The sequence below is a fragment of the Heterodontus francisci genome, unplaced genomic scaffold (genome assembly GCF_036365525.1).
Source record: "Heterodontus francisci isolate sHetFra1 unplaced genomic scaffold, sHetFra1.hap1 HAP1_SCAFFOLD_534, whole genome shotgun sequence".
Classification (NCBI taxonomy): domain Eukaryota; kingdom Metazoa; phylum Chordata; class Chondrichthyes; order Heterodontiformes; family Heterodontidae; genus Heterodontus; species Heterodontus francisci.
Genome location: NW_027141511.1, coordinates 937,076 through 963,838, shown reverse-complemented (window position 1 = coordinate 963,838; position 26,763 = coordinate 937,076). Strand labels below are relative to the sequence as shown.

Genomic DNA, 26,763 nt, shown 5'->3' with positions numbered 1-26,763 from the left:
CTTCCTCAGGTGGATCTGCAGCTTCTGTCTTTCAAGATTCAGCCACTGCTTCTCATCCAACAGCAGTTCCCCATCAACCCAAGCTCCACGGGTACTGGTCTTCACCAAAAACAGCGCATTATTCCAGAACCTCCTCAGCTCTGCTCAGGACAGTTTTGATGGCGTGGATCCACCAATGTTACCTGAAGTAACTGAAACAGCTGCAGCCTTTTGTTTCGGAGGACCAGGGTACTGCTGGGTAAGGGAAAACTATTTATTTGGGCAGTTTTAAAATCATTTTCTTTTTTGCGAGGAGCAGCTTTGACAGAACGAGGTGTGGAGTGAACTTACAGCTGAGCAGTCAATTTCAGTGTAAGTTACAAGTTAATCCCCTTTTCTTTCGGAGGACCAGGGGACTGCTGGGTAAGGGAAAACTATTTATTTGGGCAGTTTTAAAATCATTTTCTTTTTGCGAGGAGCAGCTTTGACTGAACGAGGTGCGGAGCAAACTTACAGCTGAGCGGTCAATTTCCGTGTAAGTTACAAGTTAATCCCCTTTTGTTTCGGAGGACCAGGGGACTGCTGGGTCAGGGAAAACTATTTATTTGGGCAGTGGCAGTACCCGAGACACTACACGTGTAGTGTCTCCCACCCACCCTCCTCCTCTAACCAAAAAAAATGACTCTGGTGTGTTGATAAGGTAAGCTTTTTATTTAAAATGTTCAGTCCGTCGGATTGCTAAGCGAACAAGTTTTGACTTTTTTTTTTTGTTTGGTTTTTCAGTAGATTTGTTGGGAATCTAGAATAGTGGGAATGGCGGTAAAGGCAGTTGTAAGTTCCTCCTGCAGAATGTGGGAGGGAGGGGTCCCCAAGAGTGTCCCTGCTGACTGCATCTGCGGGAAGTGCACCCAACTCCAGCTCCTTGCAGACCGCGTTAGGGAACTGGAGCTGGAGCTGGATGAACTTCGGATCATTCGGGAGGCGGAGGGGATTATTGACAGGAGTTATAGGGAGGCAGTCACACCTCAGGTAAAAGAAGTAGGTAGATGGGTTACCGTCAGGGGAAGGAGAGGGAACCAGCAGGCAGTGCAGGGATCCCCTGTGGCCGTTTCCCTCAACAACAGGTATACCGTTTTGGATACTGTTGCGGGGGACGACTTACCAGGGGTAAGCAATGGGGTGCAGGTCTCTGGCACAGAGTCTGTCCCTGTTGCTCAGAAGGGAAAGGGGAAGAGGAGCAGAGCATTAGTCATTGGGGACTCCATAGTTAGGGGAACAGATAGGAGGTTCTGTGGGAACGAGAGAGACTCACGGTTGGTGTGTTGCCTCCCAGGTGCCAGGGTACGTGATGTCTCTGATCGTGTTTTTGGGATCCTTAAGGGGGAGGGGGTGCACCCCCAAGTCGTGGTCCACATAGGAACCAACGACATAGGTGGGAAGAGAGATGGGGATTTAAGGCAGAAATTCAGGGAGCTAGGGTGGAAGCTTAGAGCGAGAACAACCAGAGTTGTTATCTCTGGGTTGTTGCCCGTGCCACGTGCTAGCGAAGAGAGAAATAGGGAGAGAGAGGAGTTGAACACGTGGCTGCAGGGATGGTGTAGGAGGGAGGTTTTTGGTTTCCTGGATAATTGGGGCTCTTTCTGGGGTAGGTGGGACCTCTACAAACAGGATGGTCTTCACCTGAAACAGAGGGGTACCAATATCCTGGGGGGGAGATTTGTTAGTTATCTTCGGGGGGGGGTTTAAACTAAATCAGCAGGGGAATGGGAACCTAAATTGTAGTTCCAGTGTACAGGCTGTTGAGAGCAGTGAGGTAGGGGATAAGGTTACAGGGACGCAAGAGGGCACTGGCACGCAAGAACTTGGTTTAAAGTGTGTCTACTTCAACGCCAGGAGCATCCAGAATAAGGTGGGTGAGCTTGCAGCATGGGTTGGTACCTGGGATCCTGATGTTGTGGCCATTTCGGAGACATGGGTAGAGCAGGGGCAGGAATGGATGTTGCAGGTTCCGGGATTTAGATGTTTCAGAAAGAACAGAGAAGAGGGTAAAAGAGGCGGGGGGGGTGGCATTGTTAATCAAGGAAAGAATTACAGCGGCAGAAAGGACGTTTGAGGACTCGTCTACGGAGGTAGTATGGGCCGAGGTTAGAAACAGGAGAGGAGAGGTCACCCTGTTGGGAGTTTTCTTTAGACCTCCGAATAGTTCCAGAGATGTAGCGGAAAGGATAGCGAAGATGATTCTCGACAGGAGCGTGAGTAACAGGGTAGTGGTTATGGGGGACTTTAACTTTCCAAATATTGACTGGAAATACAATAGTTCGAGTACTTTAGATGGGTCTGTTTTTGTCCAGTGTGTGCAGGAGGGTTTTCTGACACAGTATGTGGACAGGCCAACCAGGGGCGATGCCACATTGGATTTGGTACTGGGTAATGAACCCGGCCAGGTGTTAGATTTAGATGTAGGTGAGCACTTTGGCGATAGCGATCACAATTCGGTTAGGTTTACCTTAGCGATGGGCAGGGACAGGTATATACCGCAGTGCAAGAATTATAGCTGGGGGAAAGGAAATTATGACGCGATTAGGCAAGATTTAGGATGTGTAGGATGGGGAAGGAAACTGCAGGGGATGGGCACAAACGAAATGTGGAGCTTATTCAAGGAGCAGCTAATGCGTGTCCTTGATAAGTATGTAGCTGTCAGGCAGGGAGGAAGTTGTCGAGCGGGGGAGCCATGGTTTACTAAAGAAGTTGAGGCGCTTGTCAAGAGGAAGAAGGTGGCTTATGTTATTATGAGACGTGAAGGCTCAGTTAGGGCGCTTGCGAGTTACAAGCTAGCCAGGACGGATCTAAAGGGAGGGCTAAGAAGAGCAAGGAGAGGACACGAGAAGTCATTGGCGGATAGGATCAAAGAAAACTCTAAGGCTTTCTCTAGGTATATCATGAATAAAAGAATGACTAGAGTTAGAACAGGGCCAATCAAGGATAGTAGTGGGAAGTTGTGCGTGGAATCAGAGGAGATGGGGGAGGCGTTAAATGAATATTTTTCGTCAGTATTTACAGTAGAGAAAGAAAATGTTGTCGAGGAGATTACAGAGATACAGCCTACTAGGCTAGATGGGATTGAGATTCACAAGGAGGAGGTGTTAGCAATTTTGGAAAGTGTGAAAATAGATAGGTCCCCTGGGCCAGATGGGATTTATCCTATGATTCTCTGGGAAGCCAGGGAAGAGATTGCAGAGCCGTTGTTGTTGATCTTTATGTCGTCATTGTCGACAGGAGTAGTGCCGGAAGACTGGAGTAGAGCAAATGTTGTCCCCTTGTTCAAGAAGGGGAGTAGAGACAGCCCTGGTAATTATAGACCTGTGAACCTTACTTCGATTGTGGGTAAAATGTTGGAAAAGGTTATAAGAGATAGGATTTATAATCATCAAAGCCACTGTTGGTCCAGTTACAGTTCGTGGTTAAAAAGGAAGCAGATGTTCTGTTGCAATAACAAGGACAGATCTTGCTGACACAAGCAACTCAAGATAAATAACAGCTTTACCGGACAGAAATGAGGAAGTTCGATAGGTCAGCTATAAGATGAAGCACCAGAAAATAATTCTGCCATTTTATTCAAATACAAGTTGTTCACTCCCAGAAGCAGTTCAAGGGCATCCAATGCCTGGGGGCAAGTATCAGCTGTGTTGAGATGTTGGCATATTGTGGTTGGCCCAATCTTCAGTGGATTTTGGAATTGGCGCTTTTTAGATGGACCCGGCCCTGTAAACTGACCATAATAAGCAGTGCGGCAGCCAATATCTTAACACCTTTAGCATTGCGTGTTGAAGGATCGGCTCATGCTGTCGTTGCTGGGGCCTGCAGCCCTGTAGTGTGCTCACTGGAGCCACCAGTATTTGGGCAGATGTCTAAGTTCTTCGGCGAGATGACCTTTGTTGTGCATGGCCCACCAGTTTAGATGAGTGCAGCAGTCTTACTGTAAATGTCAGTATCTCAGCTCTGGTGTGAAACCGCTCTCTGAGTAGAAATAAAACCGCAGGGCTGTTAGGGAAAAAAAATACTTAAAATGTGTTGCAGTACAGGTTTGCGTCTGCCTGCAATGAATTTGGCCTAACCATCAGCCTCAAGAAAACGAACATCATGGGGCAGGATGTCAGAAATGCTCCATCCATCAATATTGGCGACCACGCTCTGGAAGTGGTTCAAGAGTTCACCTACCTAGGCTCAACTATCACCAGTAACCTGTCTCTAGATGCAGAAATCAACAAGCGCATGGGTAAGGCTTCCACTGCTATGTTCAGACTGGCCAAGAGAGTGTGGGAAAATGGCGCACTGACACGGAACACAAAAGTCCGAGTGTATCAGGCCTGTGTCCTCAGTACCTTGCTCTACGGCAGCGAGGCCTGGACAACGTATGCCAGCCAAGAGCGACGTCTCAATTCATTCCATCTTCGCTGCCTTCGGAGAATACTTGGCATCAGGTGGCAGGACTATATCTCCAACACAGAAGTCCTTGAAGCGGCCAACATCCCCAGCTTATACACACTACTGAGTCAGCGGCGCTTGAGATGGCTTGGCCATGTGAGCCGCATGGAAGATGGCAGGATCCCCAAAGACACATTGTACAGCGAGCTCGCCACTGGTATCAGACCCACCGGCCGTCCATGTCTCCGTTATAAAGACGTCTGCAAACGCGACATGAAATCGTGTGACATTGATCACAAGTCGTGGGAGTCAGTTGCCAGCATTCGCCAGAGCTGGCGGGCAGCCATAAAGACAGGGCTAAATTGTGGCGAGTCGAAGAGACTTAGTAGTTGGCAGGAAAAAAAGACAGAGGCGCAAGGGGAGAGCCAACTGTGCAACAGCCCCAACAAACAAATTTCTCTGCAGCACCTGTGGAAGAGCCTGTCACTCCAGAATTGGCCTTTATAGCCACTCCAGGCGCTGCTTCACAAACCACTGACCACCTCCAGGCGCGTATCCATTGTCTCTCGAGATAAGGAGGCCCAAAAGAACACATGTTCCTCTGCTTCCTTTCTAAAATGTGCAACGGGGCTGATAACGTTCGTGTAATGGAGCAGAATTGAATTAACTTTGCAAGGAACTATTCTCTCTGAAGTGTCATTTGCACCTCTTCCATTGGAGAATCGAATACCAGTTTTCTCATTTTTAACATGACTCCAGTGGCATGGATTTCTTCTGCATGCATTGCTCTTCTCTCTGGTAAGTTTGCACATGATTTTCTGTGTGATGCATTTATTTTAGAAGATATTTCTAACTTCTTACTTCAAGCTTAAAAATGAAAGGTGCGTCTCCTGTGTTCAACATTCCAGAGTCCCCGGTTCCCCCAAACCGCTAGGATTATGGTATCAAAATATATTAAATAGGTGGCGGCACCTTGCAACTTTCTGTACTGTCAATACTCATTTCTGACTTAATATGGCCCCAATAGCGAGGCAGAAATGTTGACTGGCAGCGAAAATGTCCTTGCTTCAAACAGAGAAATGTGATTGGCAGGTATTTCACCATTTCAAACAGCTGCAAATGATAAAATCATACATCATCCAGCACAGAAGGAGGCCATTCAGTCCATCGGCTCTTCGTCCCAGGGTCCTGCGCTTTCGCCTTAGAAGTTCAACTTTCCAAGAAGTTATCCAATTCCCTTTTGCAAGTTTCTGTTAAATTTGCTTTCAATCCCCCTTCAAGCAGCACATTCCAGATCACAACAAGTCACTGTGCAAATGACATTCCCATCATCTCCCCCCTGGATCCATTGCCAATTGTCTTAAATATGTGCCCTCTGGTTACTGACCCTCATGCCACTAGAAACAATGTATCCTTACTTACCAAATCCTTCATAATCTTGAACTTCTGGCTTAAATCTCCCCTTAAACTTCATTGTTTTCGAACGATAACTATAACAATTTCTCCAATCTCCCCACATAATAGAAATCCGCCCGGCCCTGGTGCTAACAAGTAAATTAGCACGACACCAGCTCCAGGTTTGTGATAGTCATCCTAAAGTCTGGTCCCAAACATGGATACAATATTGCAGACCGAACCAGTGATTTATAAAGTTTCAGAATAAAGTGTTTGTTTTTGTACGAGATGTCCGTCTTTATAAAGCTCGGCATCCCTATGCTTATTAACAGCTTAATCAACTTGACCTGTCACCATCAAGGACTTGTCTGTGTACACCTCCAGCTCTCTTTCTGTATATGCTTTAAAATTATACCATTTTGATTATTATTGACTCACCTCATTCTTCCTTCCAAATTCAACATCTCATGCTTCCCTGCATTTAAATTAGTTTGTCATATGTCTGCCCATTTGACTAGTGTCATCCTGAGTCTGGTACCATCCTGTTCACTGTTTACAGCATATCCGAGCTCTGTGTTAACTGCAAACCTGATAATAATGCCCTGTGCCCATGTCCGGGTAATTAATATATACCAAAACGAGCAGTGGTGCTAATGCCAGTGCCTCACTGAGACCATTATATACGACCCTCCACTCTGATAATCAATTCTTTACAACTGATCAGTTATTTTAGGAATCAAACCACCTCTAAAAAAGCGTTCCTTATTTCATTTTTGTCACTGTAAGGGGCATCTCATATACTGAGCAGTTCAGATTCGGGTCCCTTACAAAATAATGTGAATATACATGCTTTCGATGGATGGCAGTTCTCAGCATCATTCCGTCCTGTCCACGGTGAGTGATAGATGTTGCCAGTAACGAGGCAGAGGTATTGACCGGCAGCACAGTGCCCAATCCCAAGTCGAGAAGCGTGGTCATAATTTGAAGCAACCCGAAATGTTTTCAGCCCGAATTAATCTTCCTTACTTAAGATAATTATTTAATAGCACAGCCCGTTCATTCAACTAACTAACTATCTATCTGTCTATCTGTCTATCTGTCGATCTATTCCTCTCTCTCTCTCCCTCTATCTGTCATAAAATCTGAGCATCATGAAGCACATTAGTAGGCCATTCAGCGCATTGTGCCTGCACTAGCTCTTTGACAAAATTTTCAATTCCCTTTCACCCTGGCCAAGTCATGTTTTCCTTTTCAAGGATATATCCATGTAGTTCAGATTGAGGCTACTTTCGCCACCCTTCAGGTAGTGCATTACCGACCTTAACAAGTCACTGTATGAAAGGGATTCTCCACACCTCACTTACTGGTTCTTTTGCCAATTATGGGTTAAATCTGTCTCCTTTCATTATCGAACATCCCTCCACTGCAAACAGTTTCTCCCGATCTACTCTGATAAAATCCTTCAGCTTTTGAACACTGCTATTCAGTTTCCACTTAACTTTCTCTGCTGGAAGTAGAACAACACCAGCTTCTCTGGTCTTTCCACATGAACTGAAGTTACCTAACCCTTGTATTACCCTCGTAAATCTGCTCAGCATCCTTCCCAAAATTTGGTGCCCAGTCTGAACCAGTGAATTACGAAATTGCAGTGCAAGTTGTTGGCTTTTGTACACCGTATATTTCCACTCGTAAAGCAAATGATCCCGTATGTTTTTAAGTCAGCCTTCTCAACTTTTCGAGCCAACTTACAAGGTCTGTTTATGAGAACCTCCGGGTCATTCAAAATTGTACCATTTTGTTTGTATCTCCTCTCCTCCTTCTGCCTTTGACAATTAAACATCGAACACCTCTCTGCACTCAATTGTACCGGCCATGTTTCTGCCCATTTCACCCACGTGCCAATTTCAACTTGAAGTCTGCTGCTATCCTGATCATTATTTACTCCTTGTCAGAGTTTTGCATCAGCTGCAAACTTTGAAACTATGTCTCTGCATGTACGTCTATGTCATTAACATATTTCAAAAGGAGCAGTGATCCTAATGAACACCTGGGCGACCCCTTTGTACAATTCCCGCCACACTGAAAAGCTATGGTTCACCACCGCTGTCTGCATTCGGCTTCTGAACCAATATCGTCCCATGTTCCAAATACCCCATTGTATTTGAGGTGCTTCATGCAAATGTCCCTGCTTCCTTTCTTCCTGTACGTCAGTTTAAGGGGCATCTCTGATCTTGAACAATCCAGAGTCAGTCCCTCAGAACACGCTGTGAATATGCAATTGGAAAATATTTACTTTAAATAGATGGCAATTCCCAACATCTTTCCATGCTGTCAAGGCTTACTTGCGACTGATAGATGTTGCGAATGAGGGGGTGGTATTTGATCAGCAGCTAAAGTGTTGAATCACCTCAGAAATGTGATTGGCAGCTATTCAATCCACGAAAACCACTAGAAATGCTTTCAGCACTAATTAATCTACTTTGCTTAAGGAGCGCACTTCACAATGTTGTTTTTCAGTCTATCTCATGTGTTTGTACGTGTGCCATTTCCCGATCTATCACTCAATCTATCTATGCATATTGTTATGATCCCGTGGAGATTAACAGCACAAAAGAACAGAATTCATCGGAGCTATCAATAGAAAAAAAAACAAGCGACAGTGGCGCAGTGGTTAGCACCGCAGCCTCACAGCTCCAGGGACCCGGGTTCGATTCTGGGTACTGCCTGTGCGGAGTTTGCAAGTTCTCCCTGTGTCTGCGTGGGTTTCCTCCGGGTGCTCCGGTTTCCTCCCACATGCCAAAGACTTGCAGGTTGATAGGTTAATTGGCCATTATAAATTGCCCCTAGTATAGGTAGGTGGTAAAGAAATATAAAGGGACTGGCGGGGATGTTATTGGAATATGGGATTCGTCTGGGATTAGTATAAATGGGTGGTTGATGGTCGGCACAGACTCGGTGGGCCGAAGGGCCTGTTTCAGTGCTGTATCTCTAAACTAAATGTTTATATTAACAAACAAACAAAAATAAAAAAATATCAAGGAGGAATTAACAGTCTATATATATAATTACAAATTACACCTAACTATTCGACACAACAAAGGTCGATCTCATGGATTTAGTGGGTAGTCCACTCTGCATTTTTGCACCAGTTACAGCCACAACATTCTCCAAAGCTCTGAGCTTCCTCAAGTCGATCTGCAACTTCTGCCTTTCAAGATTCAGCCACTGATTCTCATCCAACAGCAGTTCCCCTTCAACTCACACTCCTCGGGTATGGTCTTCACCAAAAACAGCGCCCTACTCCAGAACCTCCTCAGCTCTGCTCAGGACAGTCTTGATGGCATGGATCCACCAGAGTTACCTGTAGTAACTGAAACAGCTGCAGACACTCGTATATGACTAGCTCTTGGATTCAGCTTCCACTACCTTCACTCCGCATGCACACTGCAATCTTGTTATCTGAGCTTGGACAGCTCTGAGTCTGATTTATCTGGTTCTATCCAGTTCTGTGTCCCCTGAACCCTGAAGTTGCTGGTTTCCTTTTCAGTTAGGGACTAACACAACATCCTTTGTCTGAAAAGGCGATTCGGGATATCAATCCTGAACGGCCAAGTTCTAATTTTAAGATAGTGCCCTGATAGTGCAGATTCCCTCAGCACAGAAAATAGCTTTGCCTGCATCTAGACCACCGAATTCCAATATGGCCTGAAATATCTCCGTTGGATCACTGGTTCGCCTTTTGCATTCAGTGGAGTACAAGGCAGATTTACGCATCATGCCCTCGTAATTCAACCCTTGAACCACCGGTGGCACTTCAATAAATCTATGCTTACACCTCCCCCCACCCCCTACAAGGCCAGTGTTTCCTTCGTGACGTGTGGTGTCCAGAATAAAATGGAATTCTGCAGTCTGACTAAAGCATATCTTTCTCCCCTTTGGCATTCCATCGTTCTTCAGATAAAAGCCTTTTTGATTGCATTTTAAACATTCGCATCAGTTTTTAGTGATTTATGGAGTTGGAGACGCAAATCCCTCAGCTCCTCCACGGTTTCCAGTCTCTCGCTATTTTTGTTTCTCTTGAATCCAGTGTGGATTATCTCACACTTCCCCACAAAGCACTCCGTCTGTCTCTGTTTTGGCAGCTTCCTGAAACTGGCTTTACCGCATTGGAACTTTCTGCTTCAATCTCCACGTTCTGATGATCCTCCTGACTTATTGTCGCCTGCAAACGGGGAGCGACAACTCTCTCTATTCCTTCATTCATATCATTGTTGTATATGCTGAAAAGCTGAGACCCCAGTCCGGATCCCCGGGAACGCCACTTGTCATATCACCCAATCAGAGTACTTCCCCTTTATCCCTACTGTCTGTTTAGTATATCCCAACCAATTATGAACCCACGTCCTAAGGTTATCTCCAATTCAATGAGCTCTCATTCTTGCCATATATCGCATACACTCTTGTGCAGAACCTTATTTAATCTGCTTTGGAAGTAGATAGAGATAACGTTTACAGACATTCCCCTGACCTTTTTGTTTGTGACCGTTTCAAAATAAAATCTTAGTCAGGCATGGGCATCACATCCATCCATACCGACTCTCATTGTCAGCCTGTACTTGTTCAGATGCTCATCCACTCTGTCCTTAATGATAAATTCCGGTAACTTTCCTACAATTGAAATTAACCTGACAGATCTGCAGTTACCTGGCATCTTGCTTCTTGCTGTCTTTAAAATGGAATTACATGTGAAATTATCCAGGGGGTGCCGGGCAAAAATTGAAGGACTTCATAAAATGATTACAAGCATATTTTCAATTTCCCCGCCTCTTTTAATAAATATCTAATGGTTGGTCCTTTCAGCCCTCAAGGTTTCCCTACCTGACGACCCTTTATTTGCCCCTGTACCATTTTAAAGGTATATTAAGCCCACGAAGTTAGAGTCACACAGTCATATACAGCACAGAATCACAGAATTGTTACCATGCAGAAGGAGGAAATTTGGCCCAGCAAGTCCATTCCAGTTCTTCGTTTGTCCCCTGAACTGAGATTTTAGGTTCTCCTGAAGAAGTATGGAGTGTTCTTCCTCTATTGTGAAAAAAGGATACAAAGTAGGCACTTAACAAGTCTGACATTTCTGTATTGTCCAATAGAGTTTATCCTGTCAATGTTTTTAATGGTTCTGTTTCCCCCCATTAGTTTCTTCATATATTTATTAAAACGAGTACTGTTAGTGTTGGTTCCCCTTTCAACTATTTGCTCATCGTCTCTCCAGAGTCCTCTTTATTTGCATCATTTTGTTGTTTGATTTACAGTTGGTCCCTACTGCTGAATTTCACTTGTTGGCATTTGTGTAAGCCTTTTGTTTCAGCTTGTTCTTTGGTACAGACCAAAGATAATGAGAAATAGAGCGTTACTTTGGTTACAACTTAATAGAAATAAAATGCAACCTGAAATCTAAGAGATACGAAAGAGCCGTGACAGAAAGTCATCGGAGCCAGCTAAGAGAAACTCGAGTAAAGTAAAATTAGAATGTTTATCCTACAAAGACAGATAAGCATTTTGAAACAGTAGCACTTATTTCACAAAAAAAAATTGAAAACAATTCACCCAACGAAAAGTGGGTTCTTTCTTTGGCAACGGAGGAAGACAGGAATAGGAGGAGGCAATTCATCCCTTCTTGCCTCTTCCGACATTCAATTAGATCATAGTTGATCTGTAGTTTATCTCCATCAACCCACCTTTATCCCCTGACTCAACCAAAGTGTATCGATTTCCATTGGTTACAAAACTAGAATTATCCAGGGTGCTGGCATACATGAGTGCAACGCCATCTCAGTCCCTCGGGCTAAGTCTGCGCTATTGCGTCGACAATTTCATATGTGCTCCACCTGGTATTCCGTTCTATTGACGTCAATGGAGCAGAGTAACGGGCAGAGAGAATAATGGGCGCCCAATACAGTACTGCGCTATTTAAGCCAGTGGCCAGCTTTTACCCAGGGCAGTGCCTTGTGCACAATGGGCAGGTAATCGCGAAAGTGCATCTGCACTTCCATGGTAGTTAAATGTGTCTGCTCAGGACTTTATGTGCTATTAATAATAGGTGCCTTTGATTTGGATTGGAAATATTTCAACTTCCTTTTTGTGGCCTAATCATCTGAAGAAGGGTCCATGACCTGAAACGTTAACTCTGCTTCTCTCTCCACAGATGCTGCCAGACCTGCTGATTATTTCCAGCATTTCTTGTTTTTTACGTCCACAACTCTTGTTGTTCTTGCAGTTCCGGCCAGTAGAAGTGTCGCAGTTAATGAGTCCCTCACTGCTATTGTTGGGAATGAGGTGCTGCTTCCGTGTCAGATACCAAACAACAACACAAAGTTGGTGCAACTGTCCTGGGAAAAATCTACTGAGGAGACGCCCTTGATGGTATATAACCCTCGGTTTGGGATAAATTTCACAAATGAAAACTATTCCAGACGAATAGTTTTCAGAAACCATTCTCTGCAGGATGCATCAATCATAATAAAGGCTTTGGATATACAGGATGAGGGAAATTACTCATGCCGTCTCACATTATTCCCTCAGGGAATAATCGCTAAAAGAGTTCATTTAAGGATTCTAGGTATGTATTATCCATGGAGCAGAGCTCATGTGAAGATTTCTCTGCAATGCAGTATCTAAGTGCAGAGGGAGTTGTGATGAATCTTGGTATTGTGCACCCGGGTACGAAATCATTTCCCCTGTAATTGGCATTTGTCATCAAAAACAACTGATGCATATTTTCAATTATTTATTGTAGGCACATCCTAACTTTTATTTGAAACACACAGCAGATAGTTATTATTTGGATTATCCATTATTATTTGCTTTGCGGTTTCAAGATAAACATATATTCATTGGAACTAAGGTGTATCATATAAACCCTCCATCATCATTAGGTTCCCCTGTATTGGTATGGTGTGCTGGTCCTCTATTGTGTCAGATGTTACAATGTTCATCGCGTTGTTGACTAATCATAGCAATCAATCGCTATCAATTGGTCTGCATCTGACCCAGCATAAGGTGAGGAAACCCCTCAGTGTTGTAGCGATGTACGGAACCATATGTCCAAAACCAGCTGTTCATCCCGATCATGGTACACTTATCCCATGCTGTGTCTCAAATTACTCATATACTCTGTCACAGATGCGGTATTCCTACTTGTATTATTCAGCCTATTATAGCTCTTGGGTACACTTGGTCACTTTATTCCCCATCCACCATCTGTCCTCAATCGCTCGCCTTCGTGGCACCAACTTTTCACAGCTTCACTCCGCTGTGCCCGAGTATAACCTGCAGATCAAATACATTGACTTTCCCTTCCTGGCCAAAAGTGTCATCTCTCACCTCCAGTAAGGCCCAAATCTCCTTCTTCAGCCAAACACTCGGCCGAGGTTACACCTCCTACTAAGTGGCTCAGTCCAACACTAACGGTAGCGCTCCTCATGGCTCTTGCTAAACGGGTAATCAAAGCAGCCAGTTTCAATTATGGGATTTCTCAGTCACAGCTGTATAACATAATTGGTCTTTCGTTTATTATTGCTGAATATCTCCACAAAGTCCATCTCAGGTGGCAGAATCTTCAGCTAACTCAGCTTTCAATTCGCTGCTACATTTCTAATCACCGTTACAAACTGCTCCGAACCGAATTCTCCGATGTTTGGTCCTTTCCCTTGAAGCCCATCGTCACGCCCATCTTGTGAAGAGATTTGACTTCTTGCACTACCTGCAGTGCATAAGTTCGAGGTGCATCTTACTAAAAGCAAAAAGCTTCTGATTTGAAAACAAATCACTTTTTCATATTATTCCTGCTCATTCCTTGCTTCCCTATTGCCTTCATCCCATTTTCCTTTCTTTTCCGCATTATTTCTTACTTCCATCCTCGCTGTCTTTCTATAATGTTATCCATTGTGCGGTTGGACCAATGGATTAATGTTTTAGTTTAATTAAACGCCGTTGACATAGTTGAAAAAGTGATTGATTTTTTAATTATTTGTCTTCCTCCCAAGCAATTCCCACAAACAGAGCGATACCCATTCTGACAAAAGCTGGTGCTTTGGTGATGCCAGTGGCTATTTGTACCTCAGCTAATGGGAATCCAGCAGCCAACATCACATGGATTTCTAATCTGCCTGGCAACTATACATCAGTCCAGATGGAAAACGACAACGGAACAATCACTGTTCCCAGCCAATACAAAATGGCACCGAGTAGCTCCGATAATGGTCGTAAGCTGGCGTGTGTTATATCCCACTCGGCATTAAGCACCACAGAGAATATCACTGTACAATTATCAATCCTCTGTAAGTGCAGAGGACAAACACAAATAAGAATGTGATCCAATTCTAAGCATAATATAGTTGAACAACAAGGTAGCCAAACAGGACAAGCATTGACATTAGCTCATTGAGTGAGTTGACATGTTCTAGATATCTATGATTACATTATTTCTGGGCGATTTACTGTGACTGTTTTTCATTGCCAGCCCTCTGTTTGTAAACTCCAACTGAATACATGTAATTATCCCGAAATCAATATATTCTTCAGGGGTCCAGATTCAATGAAGCTTGCATTATCTTTAGAATGTGACGATCAATTGACTTGTGTATCATAACACTGGGACATTTTCACTTTGAACGATAACTCTGCTTGGGATGTAAAAGTTGCTATTTAAATGCTAGCTATTGTTAACTTGCAATATGGACGCATGAGCTGCCCATTGTGCGTCCTGTCCAATGTTGCTTTCGAGTGAAGTCACTGGATATGGCAAATTGCGCAGCGGGTAACAATAAGCTGACAATTTCCCCAGTTTGTATGACCGCCCGATGCACGTTTTGTCACCATGTGGTGTTTGTTGAGGCACCACCTCAATAGGCGTGTGTGTGGCTTGACAGTGATAGGGTGAAATCTGCACAATTGTAGTTCAGGAAAACCTCTTATCTCGATATTACTTTTCACACTATTTGAACAGAGACGTTAACGTCATGCAAATAATGTGTTACTGCTCCTTTAAGCCTTCCACTGAGTGTTTTTAAGAAAGAGGCAGCAAAACAGGAAAACAGGATCCTGTTCTCATTCCACATGGAGGGTGACCGGATAGTGATCAGGAACAGCAACCTGATGGTAGACGTGACTGTCCGTTATCTGGGAGAGTTAATGTCAATTGTAATGTTCCTATAGTGCTGAGATCGTTAAAAAAAGACTCAGTGTATGCAGACCAGGAACCAACTGGCATTTTCCTGGTTCCCATGGCTTAATTACCCAATGGGCACTCTATTACAGCCACCCAGGGCTACTGATATGAAGTAAAAAATATTAAAGCCGTTAACATAGTTAAATAAATATCTCAGGACTTTCGTGAATGGTTCTCCATTCACTTTGTGATTGTTAATAATGCTCATAGAAGTTACATGACCCCATTTCTGACTTCATTTCACAGAATATCGAGCAGATTCCTTGGTACAAGTAGAAATGTCGCATATTTCTTTGTTATTTTCTTTGATGTACACACGCAAGGCCCATCCAACGTTAAACATAAACGATGTTTTCTGTATGTAGGTGGCCCATAGTTGGTATCTGCTTACTGCCATTGTGGTTATTTGCTTTAAATTTAAGTTAATTTAAACTGGATTATCTGATACGTTGGATGCACTGACTACATGAGCCCAACCATTTCCTCCATAGATCCACCGGAAGTGACTATAAAAGGGTATGATGGGAATTGGAGTGAAAATACAAGTGATGTTTCCCTCGAATGCGTCGCGAATGCCAATCCACCAGCAACAATGTACTCTTGGCAAGGGTAAATAAGTGTTGGATTTATTAAGGATTTCATTGTATACATTTCCAAAAAGGGTACAGATAATGGATGGCTCAGATAATTGTATAATTTCATCCCCTTTGTGATATGATTGTTTAACTGAAAAAAGAGCTATCAAAACTGTTATTGTTTATATATCAGTGTTGTTAAGGGAAATGTTTGCGAATATGTCCTGGAAACACAGCGAAAGTGAGATGAATCCTCACTGACTGGCACTGGATGCATATTCCAATGATCTTTCGGAAACCCACATTGAGAAACTGTGACATGTGAACAAATATACTGATGGATATATAGATTGACAGATCAGAGAGAGTTCATTTGTTAAATTAATATCGAAATACATTGGCGCATTAATATACAGCAAAGTCAATTGAATTAACATCAAACAATCATCCTTCCATTGTTATAGCCCACTGTTTGGATTTCTGAAAAAAAAAGAATTGGCAATAAACCTGAAATCATTTTCACCGCAGCGAAATGTGTTGTCGACAAAATACAACTAAACCTAAATAACCAGCTGTATGTTGGGGTGAGATTTTCCTTGACCGTTGCCAATTATGGACATCTTAAGCAAAGCGAGCCTTTCAAGACAAGGGAAACTGTGTTATGACGAATCTTCACTGCTTGTCAACATAGCACGAATGAAGAAAGGGAGATTTCGTGTGTGTAAGATAATCATGCATGCACTTTTATTTTGAACGACACATTGGGTGTAATTTTAATTTATCTGGCTCGCCAGGGAACTAATGTGTTTGGGCTGAACACAGGTTTTATACCCTGCCTGAGTGACCACTGTTCAAAACTATGGAGAGTAAAATAGAGTGGGATCTGAGCCCGCCAGTTTCCCGCCCTATGATTAGGTTCAAATTGCTCTAGCATTTCCTTCCATGTAGCGCACAGAGTTTGGACCAAACAGCCAGGATAATTTTAACACTTATTTGGGGTGGTGGGGCGGGGGGCGGGGGCGGGGGGGGCGTGGGTGGCGATGGGGAGTAGGTGGGGTGGTATGGGGTGATGGTTTGAAACGATCAATATAGAACTGGTTCCCCATTATACAGCACGCCTGATATTCCTTACCAATGCAGTCAGTGGAAGGTGCAATCCGCAGGAGCCTATCATGGATGGCTAACTCTATAAAGGCCAAAATTAAAACTACCCTCCTGTAGATAGTCACTGGGACATTTTCAAAATGTGGATTTACTAATATTATCTTCCTATGCAACTACCTGTTTCCAAGATTAGCAGAAGGACTACAGACTGAAAATGCAAAAATATACATAAAGAAAGTGAACAGTCTCATGAATGGAAACTGGACCTGTGAAGCGACCAATTCCGTTGGGATAGGAAAGGGTGAAGTGGAGATAATAATAAAAGAAGGCAGCAATGCAGGTACATGTTAATGAAGTGCAGTGAAAAGCGCCAGATTCATTCCATTTTGTGAATTAAAGCACATGTAACGGCATTTGATAAAAGATTAGTCAAAAATGGTTCATTTGGCTAATGCATTCACTTTGGAACGTCTGGAGATCACGAAAGGTGCCATATAAATTCCAATGGTGAACGAGTCACACACTGGAACGGGAGGCTACCTTCATTTCCTTCATCTACTATTTCTCCATATTTACACTTCAATCGGTCTGGGTGTGGTTGCTTCATTTGTTGCTGTAATTCTTGGTCAGCCTGAATAATTAAGTATGTAACAATATGAAGGCCTTTTTCCGAAGGCCCGATATTTTGCCAAATGGGAGTAAAAGGCAGATTTTTCTGCTCGCATATCTTACATTACAGAGTTGCTTGGGCCTAGCGAGTACACGGTCACTGGGCCATTTTGAAAGCACACTGTAAGGATTTGCCTGCATCCCTTCAGACAAGGCAATCGAATCACATGAATTATATCATGCTGATCTAGCTGGCCTAATTATCAGGGCCAGTGTGAAACTAATGAATTAGGAGCTGAATCTTGAATTAATTATATTTCTGTTGTACTTCCACATTAATTCCTTCCTAATTGTTGTTCCCTTGTTCGAAGCAAATTACATCTCCCACCAAGAATGACAATCGACCAGAAGAGAGACGCAGTGATACAATATGTTTTGCCCACGCTAAATTCGATGAACTGACTACATAACATGTCCCTCTGCTTCGATTCATGTTTTGAATTGCGTATTACGTAATCCTTTCAAATGTATTTCCCCAGATGACCCTGAAGATTTAAACACGATCCATATCACCATAATAATCGCTGTTATTGTGTGTGTTGTTGTAATCGTATTGGCCCTGACGTTAACATGGTGGAAGAGACGAACTCAAGGTATTTTTTTTTAGATTTAGAATTAGAACATTACAGCGCAGTACAGGCCCTTCGGCCCTCGATGTTGCGCCGACCTGTGAAACCATCTGACCGACACTATTCCATTTCCATCCATATGTCTATCCAATGACCACTGAAATGCCCTTAAAGTTGGCGAGTCTACTGCTGTTGCAGGCAGGGCGCTCCACGCCCCTACTACTCTCTGAGTAAAGAAACTACCTCTCACATCTGTCCTATATCTTTCACCCCTCAACTTAAAGCTATATCCCCTCGTGTTTGCCATCACCATCCGAGGAAAAAGACTCTCACTATCCACCCTATCAAACCCTCTGATTATCTTATATGTCTCTATTAAGTCACCTCTCCTCCTCCTTCTCTCTAACGAAAACAACCCCAAGTCCCTCAGCCTTTCCTTCATTGAAATGAAACAGTACAGAAACTAAGTTTATTTGCTGCATGGGAAGACAAGTAGCTCGAACCCAGTTTTTAACTGGCGTTTTGCATTGGCCGCTTGTTACAAGCCGACTTTGATAGGCCTTGGAGCCAGGCTGTGTCAACTGCGGTTCAGTTAGTAGCACTTTCACCTCTGAGTCACCAGATTCCAGGTTCATCTCCCACTCCAGGGGCTTGAGCACAGCAATCGAGGCTGTATACACCAGGACTGAGGGAGCACTGCACTGTCGGAGGTGCTGTCTTCCTGATGAGTCAATAAACTCTGCCTGTTTGGGTGGATGTAAAAGATCCCAAGGCACTATTTCGAAGAAAAGTGGAGCTTTCTCTGGTGTCCTGGTCAATATTTGTCCCTGAACCCGCTTCACAAAAAAGCAGTTTATCTTGTCATTAACACATTTCTGTTTGTGGGAGCTTGGTTATAATATTCCAAAATTCTCTGGATACAGGAAAGGTTCCAGTAGATTGGGGGAAAAGGGAGGCAGGCAGAAGGTAGCAAATTATAGACCAATTAGTTTAACATCTGTCGTTGGGAAATTGTTGGAACCCATTATTGAGGAAGTAATAGCAGGACATTTAGAAAGTCAAAACGCAATCCATCAGAGTCAGTATGGTTTTATGAAGGGTTAATCGTGTTTGACTAATTTGCTAGAGTTCTTCGAAGCTGTAACAAGCAAAGTGGATAATGGAGATCCTATAGATGTAATTTATATGGACTTTCAGAAGGCATTTGATAAGGTGCTGCACATAAGGTCAGTTCACATGGGGTTAGGGGCAATTTATTGGCTTGGATAGAGGACTGGCTAACCAACAGAAAACAGAGAGTCGGGATAATTGGTTCTTTTTCCAGTTGGGAAGATGTAAATGGTGGATTGTCACAGGGTTCGGTCTTCAAGCCTCATCTATTTACAATCTATATAAATGACTTGGATGCAGGGATAGAAAGTATTATAGCCAAATTTGCAGATGACACTAAAATAGGTGGGACAGTAAGTTGCAACAAAGAAATAAGAAATCTACAAATGGAAATGGATAGATTAGATAAATGGGCCAAAATTTGGCAGATGGATTTTAACGTAGATAAATGTGAGGTTATCCATTTTTGGTCGGAAGAATAGAAAGGCAAATTAATATTTAAATGGAGACAAACTTCAGAGTGCTTCGGGGCAGAGGGATCTGGATGCCCTCGTGCATGAATCACAGAAAACTAGTTTGCAGGTACAGCAGGTGATAAGGAAGGCAAATGGAATTTTGGAATTTATTGCGAAAGGAATAGAGTATAAAAGTAGGGAAGTGTTGCAGCAACTGTACAAGGCATTAGTGAGACAGCACCTGGAGTATTGCATAAAGTTTTGGTCCCCCTACTTGAGAAAGGATTTAATTGCATTGGAGGCAGTTCAGAGGAGGTTCACTACATTGATTGCAGAGAGATTGAGCAGGTTAGGCCTTTACTCTCTGAAGTTTAGAAGAATGAGAGGAGATCTAATTGAGGTATATAAGATGATTGACGGGATTGACAAAGTAGACACAGAGAGTATGTTTCCTCTTGTGGAGCAATCTAGAACGAGAGTTCATATTTTTAGGATAAGGGGAAGCAGATTTGAAACAGATGAGGTGAAATTAGTTCTCTCAAAGGGTCTTGAATCTGTGCAATTCACTCACCCACAGTGCGGTGGATGCCGGGACATTGGGTAAATTTAAGGAGGAGATAGACCGATTTTTAATTAGAAATGGGTTGAAGGGTTATGGAGAACGGGCAGGAAAGTGGAGTTGAGGTCGAGATGAGATCAGCCATGATCGTATTGAATGGCGGAGCAGGCTCTGGGGGCTGAATTGCCTACTCTTGCTCCTAGTTCTTATGTTCTTGCTGTGTTCACGCTGGCTGCCGCCTGTTCGGCTTTATAACAGTGGCTACACATAAAAAAAGTACATTATAGCACTTTGAGATGTTCGGTGGCCGTGAAAGGCGCTACATAAATGCAAGTGTTCGCTTTGTTTCAATGGAATTAATTATCAGGCAGGGTGTGTAGTGACTGGTCAATCCGATACCCCTAGCTTGAAGCTTGCCTGAGATGAATGTTTACCCTGTATATCTGCAGGTTTGTGAAATCTTGGTGACTTTGACAGGGAATGAACGGTATTCATTCACAAAAAACCAACAGTTGTTAAGTAAACCTCAATTATCAAAGAAGGAATGGGGATAAAAGAGAGATTCGACACAAAGCACAACAGTATGAAATGCGAATATTTTGACTGTATCAGTTGGAAATTTATAGATTAATCACTTTAAGGCATGCTGTTCTTCCAATTTCACAGAAATAGGTGTTCACCAAGATGGCAACAGCTCCGAAACTCAGGTAAGTTAAATGCAACGTGTCTGTTGCCAGTTAAATTCTCAGCCATTGTTCCATTTGATTGACACTTTTTGTTGTAGATTGTTATCAGAACTCCCGGATATTTAGCATCCACTGGAAGGAGGGCAGAAAGGAAAACCAGATGCAAAATCTGTGGGATTTTCTTTAGCCTACATTCAATGGAAGGAATAGCAAAAGGTTCTGTTACAGACTTATAATGGGCCCAAACAGTTTTATCCTCTGTGTGTTAATACAGTTAATACTTCACACACAAGTGAAAACGTCCAAAATATACCCCGTTGTAGCATAACATTTCATACGGATGCACCTTCTCGGGTTAGAACGTGACTTTTTTAATTATAAGGGATGAGAAATGATTTATTATGTTGCTCAAGCTTTGTGCTAAGGGATTCTGATAGGAAAGGTAGTATGATTTCCCATTTCTCTTGTTCGCCCCTGGGTTCCTACAGTTAGATCTCGGGCTGAATTTTGCCAACTCTCCGACGTCGGCGGTCTGGCAGGGAGTGGGGGGCGGGGAGGGGGGGCGGGCGGAAAATACTTCCGCGAGAGGCCCACTTGGGGCCTCGATGCCGGGAATGTCCCGTCCCATTTTACCGGCTGTGGCGAGGCCTCGAGGCAGCCCCCCAACCCCCTTTCCCGCCGCCCCAGCTACTCAGTGGCCGAGCTTCATTCAGATATTTAAATGAATTTAAATCAATGAATTATCACCTTCCTTGACCCGATGGTCGTACCACGCCGATATTCCGGTTGGTGGCCCGAAGTCCCTCACTTTCGGATCTCCACTGGGAGCTCCGAGGCGTGACTATGATGGGGAGGGGGGAGGAGTTAATGTTTCAAGGCGAAGTGGGTGGGGTGAGACAAAAACGACCACAGTTCTTTGAGGGGCTACTGGGAAGGGGTTGATAGCTAACGGAATAAATTTTCGGGACTGGAGTGCGGGAAGGTGGTGAGTGAAAATTTATTTTCTGGGGGGTGATAGGAACAAATAATGAACGGATTATTGTTTGTGGGGGAGGGGTTTGGAAGTGTGCATAAAATTTTATTTTTATTTATTTGTAAACATGTCATTTTAAAAACTAAAAAGCAACTGAAGAGCTTGAAGCCATTTAAAATAGCGCTGGCTCTTGCGTCGTGGCGTCGGAGGCCTTGCCGGGGTTGGTGCGCCCGCTCCCTGGGCGTCATCGAGGGCGGGTGCTCCTCCCGCTCCATGTTAATGAGCCTCTGGGGAAATATCGCGGCGGCTCCACAGCGCACCTGTCCCGCATTTGCCGTGCACATTTTGACGTTGGCCGCCGAGCAGGTCGGTGAGTTATTAAAATTCTGCCCCTCCAGTCGGAAACCAAAGGTCGAGATTTTCCCAGTGAAAGGCTTGTTGGAAAACTGAGTCCATTTATGTCAATGGATTGAAAGTCACTGACAGCGGTTTTCTGACAAGACACGCGACTTTCAGAAAATTCAGTCCATAACAAACCAATTACATGGACTGTGCATCTGTCCAATGAACGGAATATCGGGCGCTCCTGGGAGATTGCGCCCGTTTTGAACTGGCGCCAAGATGAAATTCTAGCCGGTTATTTGTCAATTTCAAGCAGTTGACCGATGTCCTGTGGGTTTCTGACATTTTTCTCCTATTATTTCAACTGACGTCTGCCCTTACTAGTCTGAAATGGAAGTTTGAAATCATACTTTCTCCCCCCACAGGCAGAACAAAGGATTGTTTATGCGGTGCTCGATTTTAGTGTACAGGCGAAGCACGTTTCTGCCCAAAGGGAAGAGGAGAGTACGGTTTACGCAGGTGTCAAGTACAGCCAGAATTAATTTCGCTTCATTTCCTCAAATAGAATAGACTTGAAAATGCTGTGCAACACTTGCGCAGTAAGGTCAAAGGTACCATGTGTTTTCATGTTAATGCTTGAGCATGCGATAATTCCAGTATCAACTCGCCTTGTTCATTCCGACTCCTGTGCCTCTGGCTATTGGATCGCCTGCGAAAAATGCAGGGAAATCGGACGAGTCTGAGCGAATCGCCTCATGACCTCGCAAACCACGGACACGAAATCAGTCCGAATTCACTTGGTGTTTGTCCTCAACTCCAGCTATTGTCAGGTCACAAGAATATAGTCCCAGGGACAAGCACATGAGCAAGAAAATGCCCACTACATGTGGGTTAATGTGATCTCAATAAATAAAAGCTGTGCCTTGCATCCGCTGCCATCTTGTAATCTGAACCTCAGGCACTGGTTTTGCTGCTTGCTATATGAAGCTGCTGAACAGAATGTAAAATAAATGATGGATTTTCGCAAATTCTCGAGCGCTCTTTAGATTCTCACATTGCCAAGGTGTGGGGAGGTGGGGGGGGCGGGGGGCGGGGGGGAAGAGGTCTCCTAAAACAGTTGCTAGTGAAGGCACAGCAGTCAACACTCTGGCCATTACTATTTCCTGTTGAATTGGCTACAGCGCAAGAGGAATTTCAACTAAATATCTTTTTTATCCAAAAGACGCTTATTGAAAATAAAAGAACGTTTTTGCATTGGTCTGTTGTGGGATGAACTTAAGAGCAGACCACATTAAAAAGCTGTAAATGAAGGTCCCCGGAGCTTGACCACACATGACCAAGGAGTTGTGGGTGTCAACCGACAGAGTGAGATATGTTTAGATTGGCTGGTACAGTAACTGTCTGTATATATAAGTGTACATATATTATATATGTTCCAGTTAAGCTGAAAAAACAATGCTTGCTTTGGCTGTTAAACCAAAGGAGCAAGCAATATTACATGGTCCAGCTTTGATAGGTGGCCTATACTTTTGCTGAATGCGGTTGTTCGATTTCAAGAAGCCCGTTTTATTTTGTGAATATAATAGTGATGCTGGCATCTGGAACCTGCATTAATATTTTCAGCAACCAGTATCAAATTCCGAATGTATGATTCCCAGGATCAATGTTGTCATTGCGATTTAGTTTTGTGTAATTGCAGTGAGACAGGGACAGCAGAAGATGGAGATCATAGGATCATAGAATCATAGAACATTTACGGTACAGAAAGAGGCCATCTGGCCCATCATGTCTGTGCCAGCTGTAAAACGAGCCACCCAGCCTCATCCCATCTTCCAGCATTTGGTCCGTAGTCCTGCAGGTTATCACACTTGAGGTGCGTGTCTAGACACCTTTTAAATAAGTTGCGTGTTTCTGCCTCAACTACCCTTTCAGGCAATGAGTTCCAGACTCCCATGTGAATGGATATTTCCTCATCTCCCCTCTCATCTTTCCACCAATCACTTTTACTCTGTGCCACCTAGTCACTGACCTCTCTGCTAAGGTAAATAGGTCCTTCACATCCACTCTATCCAGGTCCCTCACTATTTTGTACATTACAATCAAATCGCCCCTCGGCCTTCTGAGTTCCAAGAAGAACAGCCCCAGCCCATCCAATCTTTCCTCAAAGCTGCGTCTTCCAGTCCCAACAACATCATTTCTGTAATGAGGTAACCAGAACTACTCACAGCACTTAATTTGTGGCCTAACCAATGACTTAGGCAGTTCCATAATAACCTCCCTGCTCTGACATTCTATACCTTAGCTAAGAAAGGAAAGGATTCCATATTATTTCTTAACCAAATTATCGACCTTGCTAAAATCCATGTAGACCGCATCAACTGCACTACCCTCGTCAGTCTTCTTTGTTACTTCTTCAAAAATTCAATCAAGTTAGTCAGACAAGTTCTTCCCTTAACAAATCCGTCCTGACTATCCTTGATCAATCTGTGTTCTTCTAAGTGACAGTTCAACCTGTAATTATTCGGTGTATCCTTCGCTCCATTTTTGAACAAAGGTACAACGTTAGCAGTTCTCCAATCCTCCGAAACCAAACCTGCATCCAATGAGATGTGGCAAATGATGGACTGACCTTCTGCTTTTTTCTCTCTGGCTTCTTTTGACAGCCTGCAATACATTTCATGCGTCTCTGGCGATTTACCCACTTTCAAGGATTCTAATTCAATTGATATTTCCTCTCCCCCTATGCTTATCACAACCAATACTTCACAGCCCTCTTCCTTGGCTACAATATCTGCATCCTCTTCCTCTTTAATGAAGACAGACCAAAGTATTCATCAAGAGCATTGCCAACATCTTCTGCCCCAGCACAAATGTTACCTCTTTGGTCATTTATGAACCCTACCCCTTGCTTAGTTTTCTTCTTACTCCGAATGTATTGAAAAAACACCTTTGGGTTCACCTTGATTTTGGTTGCTAATATTCTTTCATGCTCCCTCTTTGCTGTACTAATTTCATTTTTGATTCCACCTCTCCACTTTTTATATTTCTCTCGGCATCCTGTAGTATTGAGTTCATGGTGTCAGACAAAAGCTTTCCTTTTCTGCCTGATCTTACCCTGTGAGCCCCTTGACATCAATATGGCTCTCGAGTTGGCCGTCTCACCCTTTTTCTCAGAACACCTTGAATCTCCCATTTGAATGCCTCCCACTGCTCAGATACTCTAGTACCTTCATGTAGCTGTCGCTGTCGCTTTCGCTAAATCACTCCTCTGCTTAGTAAACTTGGCTTTGCCCCAATTCAGGACTCTAACTCCTGTTCTATCTCTGTCCTTTTCCATAATTATGTTAAAACGATCTGAATAATGATCACAACCACCAAAATGCTATCCTACTACCACTCCTTCCACCTGCCCAACTTCATTTCCTAAAACTAAAGCTAAAATTGCACCCTCTTTTGTTGGACTTGCTACATTCTGGGCAAAAAAATGTTCTCCTGAATGCACCTGAAGAATTTTGCTCCCTCAATCCCTTTCACATTGAAACTATCCCAGTTAATACTGAGGGAGTAAAAACCCTTACCATTACTGACCAATTGTTTATGCACTTCTCGGAGATTTGCCTACGTATCTGCTCTTCTTTGTCTGACACATCACCCTCCTTATATCTGTCAGTGATTCTTTGACCAAAATTGTCACTGCCCCTTCTTTCCTATCACGAATGAAAGCCCTGTAATCAGGAACGTTAAGCTGCCATTCCTGTCCCTCGTTAAGCCACGTTTCTGTAATAGCTGTGATATCATGCCGCCACGTGTCTCTCTGTTCTCTCAGGTGATCTGCTTTGTTTGCTGTCCTCCTTGCATTGAAGTAGATACCGTTGAGCCCTGCCAAACTCTTTATTTTCTAACCTTTGTTCCCTCTGTCTGCCAGACTCACCCACTAAGTTTCTGTCTTCCATTTTCATTTTTGGGGTTTATCAAGCAGATTTCTACAATAAAGGGATGAACACCTGCTTGAGGCACCGGCCCGGAAACGTACGTGAAGCTTTAACGGCTCCACAGTTAAACTGGTGTGGTTCACGTCAGTTTTACGCCCCACCTGCGGGGTGGGGGGTGGAAGGCACCTCACTCATCCTGTGGGACATTTCCGGCAGGAAAAACAGATCAGTGTCTGATGGGTTGAGGGCTGGATCAGCAGCAGCGACTCCTGGCATTGTTCAGGGCTCTGCAGCCATTGCCTGTGCCCAGCAACATTCCCTTAACAGGCTCACGGTTTATGTCAGTGCCCAGCAGGGGCCCCCAATATTAACACCCTTAAAGGGTGAGTTACCAATGAATTGACAAGGAGAGCTAGCATGCTAATTTTAGGGATGGATAATAAATTCTGGCATTGCCAGGGACACTCACATCCCATGAGTGAACACAATCAAATCGGCACAGGGACCAATTTGGCAAGTGATTAGCGCACTGCATACACAGTAATGATCTGCTTCCGAAAGCTGGCAGCCAGGAAATTCTCCCCCACCATTCCAAGCGTGAAACTGCTTCAGTCGTCCTATCACAGTGAATTCCGTTTATACCTAAGATCAAGTTCCTTATCGTGACTTCATTTCCTTTAGTACATTCAAAAAGCAAGACATATTTGAATTTATATGGCAGCTTTCACAACCAATGGACGTCTAAAAAGTGCTTTAGAACC

General features: G+C 43.7%; 1 protein-coding gene across 5 annotated transcripts; it reads left to right on the top strand.

The window, feature by feature from the left end:
* Positions 1-63: 63 nt before the first annotated feature.
* LOC137363931 (nectin-1-like) lies at positions 64-23,098 on the top strand. Of its 5 annotated transcripts, none has more exons than XM_068027436.1 (8): positions 64-238; positions 12,077-12,418; positions 13,845-14,138; positions 15,520-15,637; positions 16,896-17,047; positions 17,856-17,969; positions 20,736-20,776; positions 22,496-23,098. In XM_068027436.1, exons 2-8 carry the CDS (start codon positions 12,220-12,222, stop codon positions 22,610-22,612), a joined length of 1,035 nt encoding a protein of 344 aa, XP_067883537.1. In that variant the 5' UTR covers positions 64-238; positions 12,077-12,219; the 3' UTR covers positions 22,613-23,098. The 5 variants fall into 5 exon arrangements, with proteins under 5 accessions (XP_067883537.1, XP_067883536.1, XP_067883534.1 ...); XM_068027435.1 differs by lacking the exon at positions 64-238 and adding an exon at positions 4,944-5,202 and having other exon boundaries at positions 12,005-12,418; positions 13,845-14,063; XM_068027433.1 differs by lacking the exon at positions 64-238 and adding an exon at positions 4,944-5,202 and having other exon boundaries at positions 12,005-12,418.
* The last annotated feature ends 3,665 nt before the right edge of the window (positions 23,099-26,763 follow it).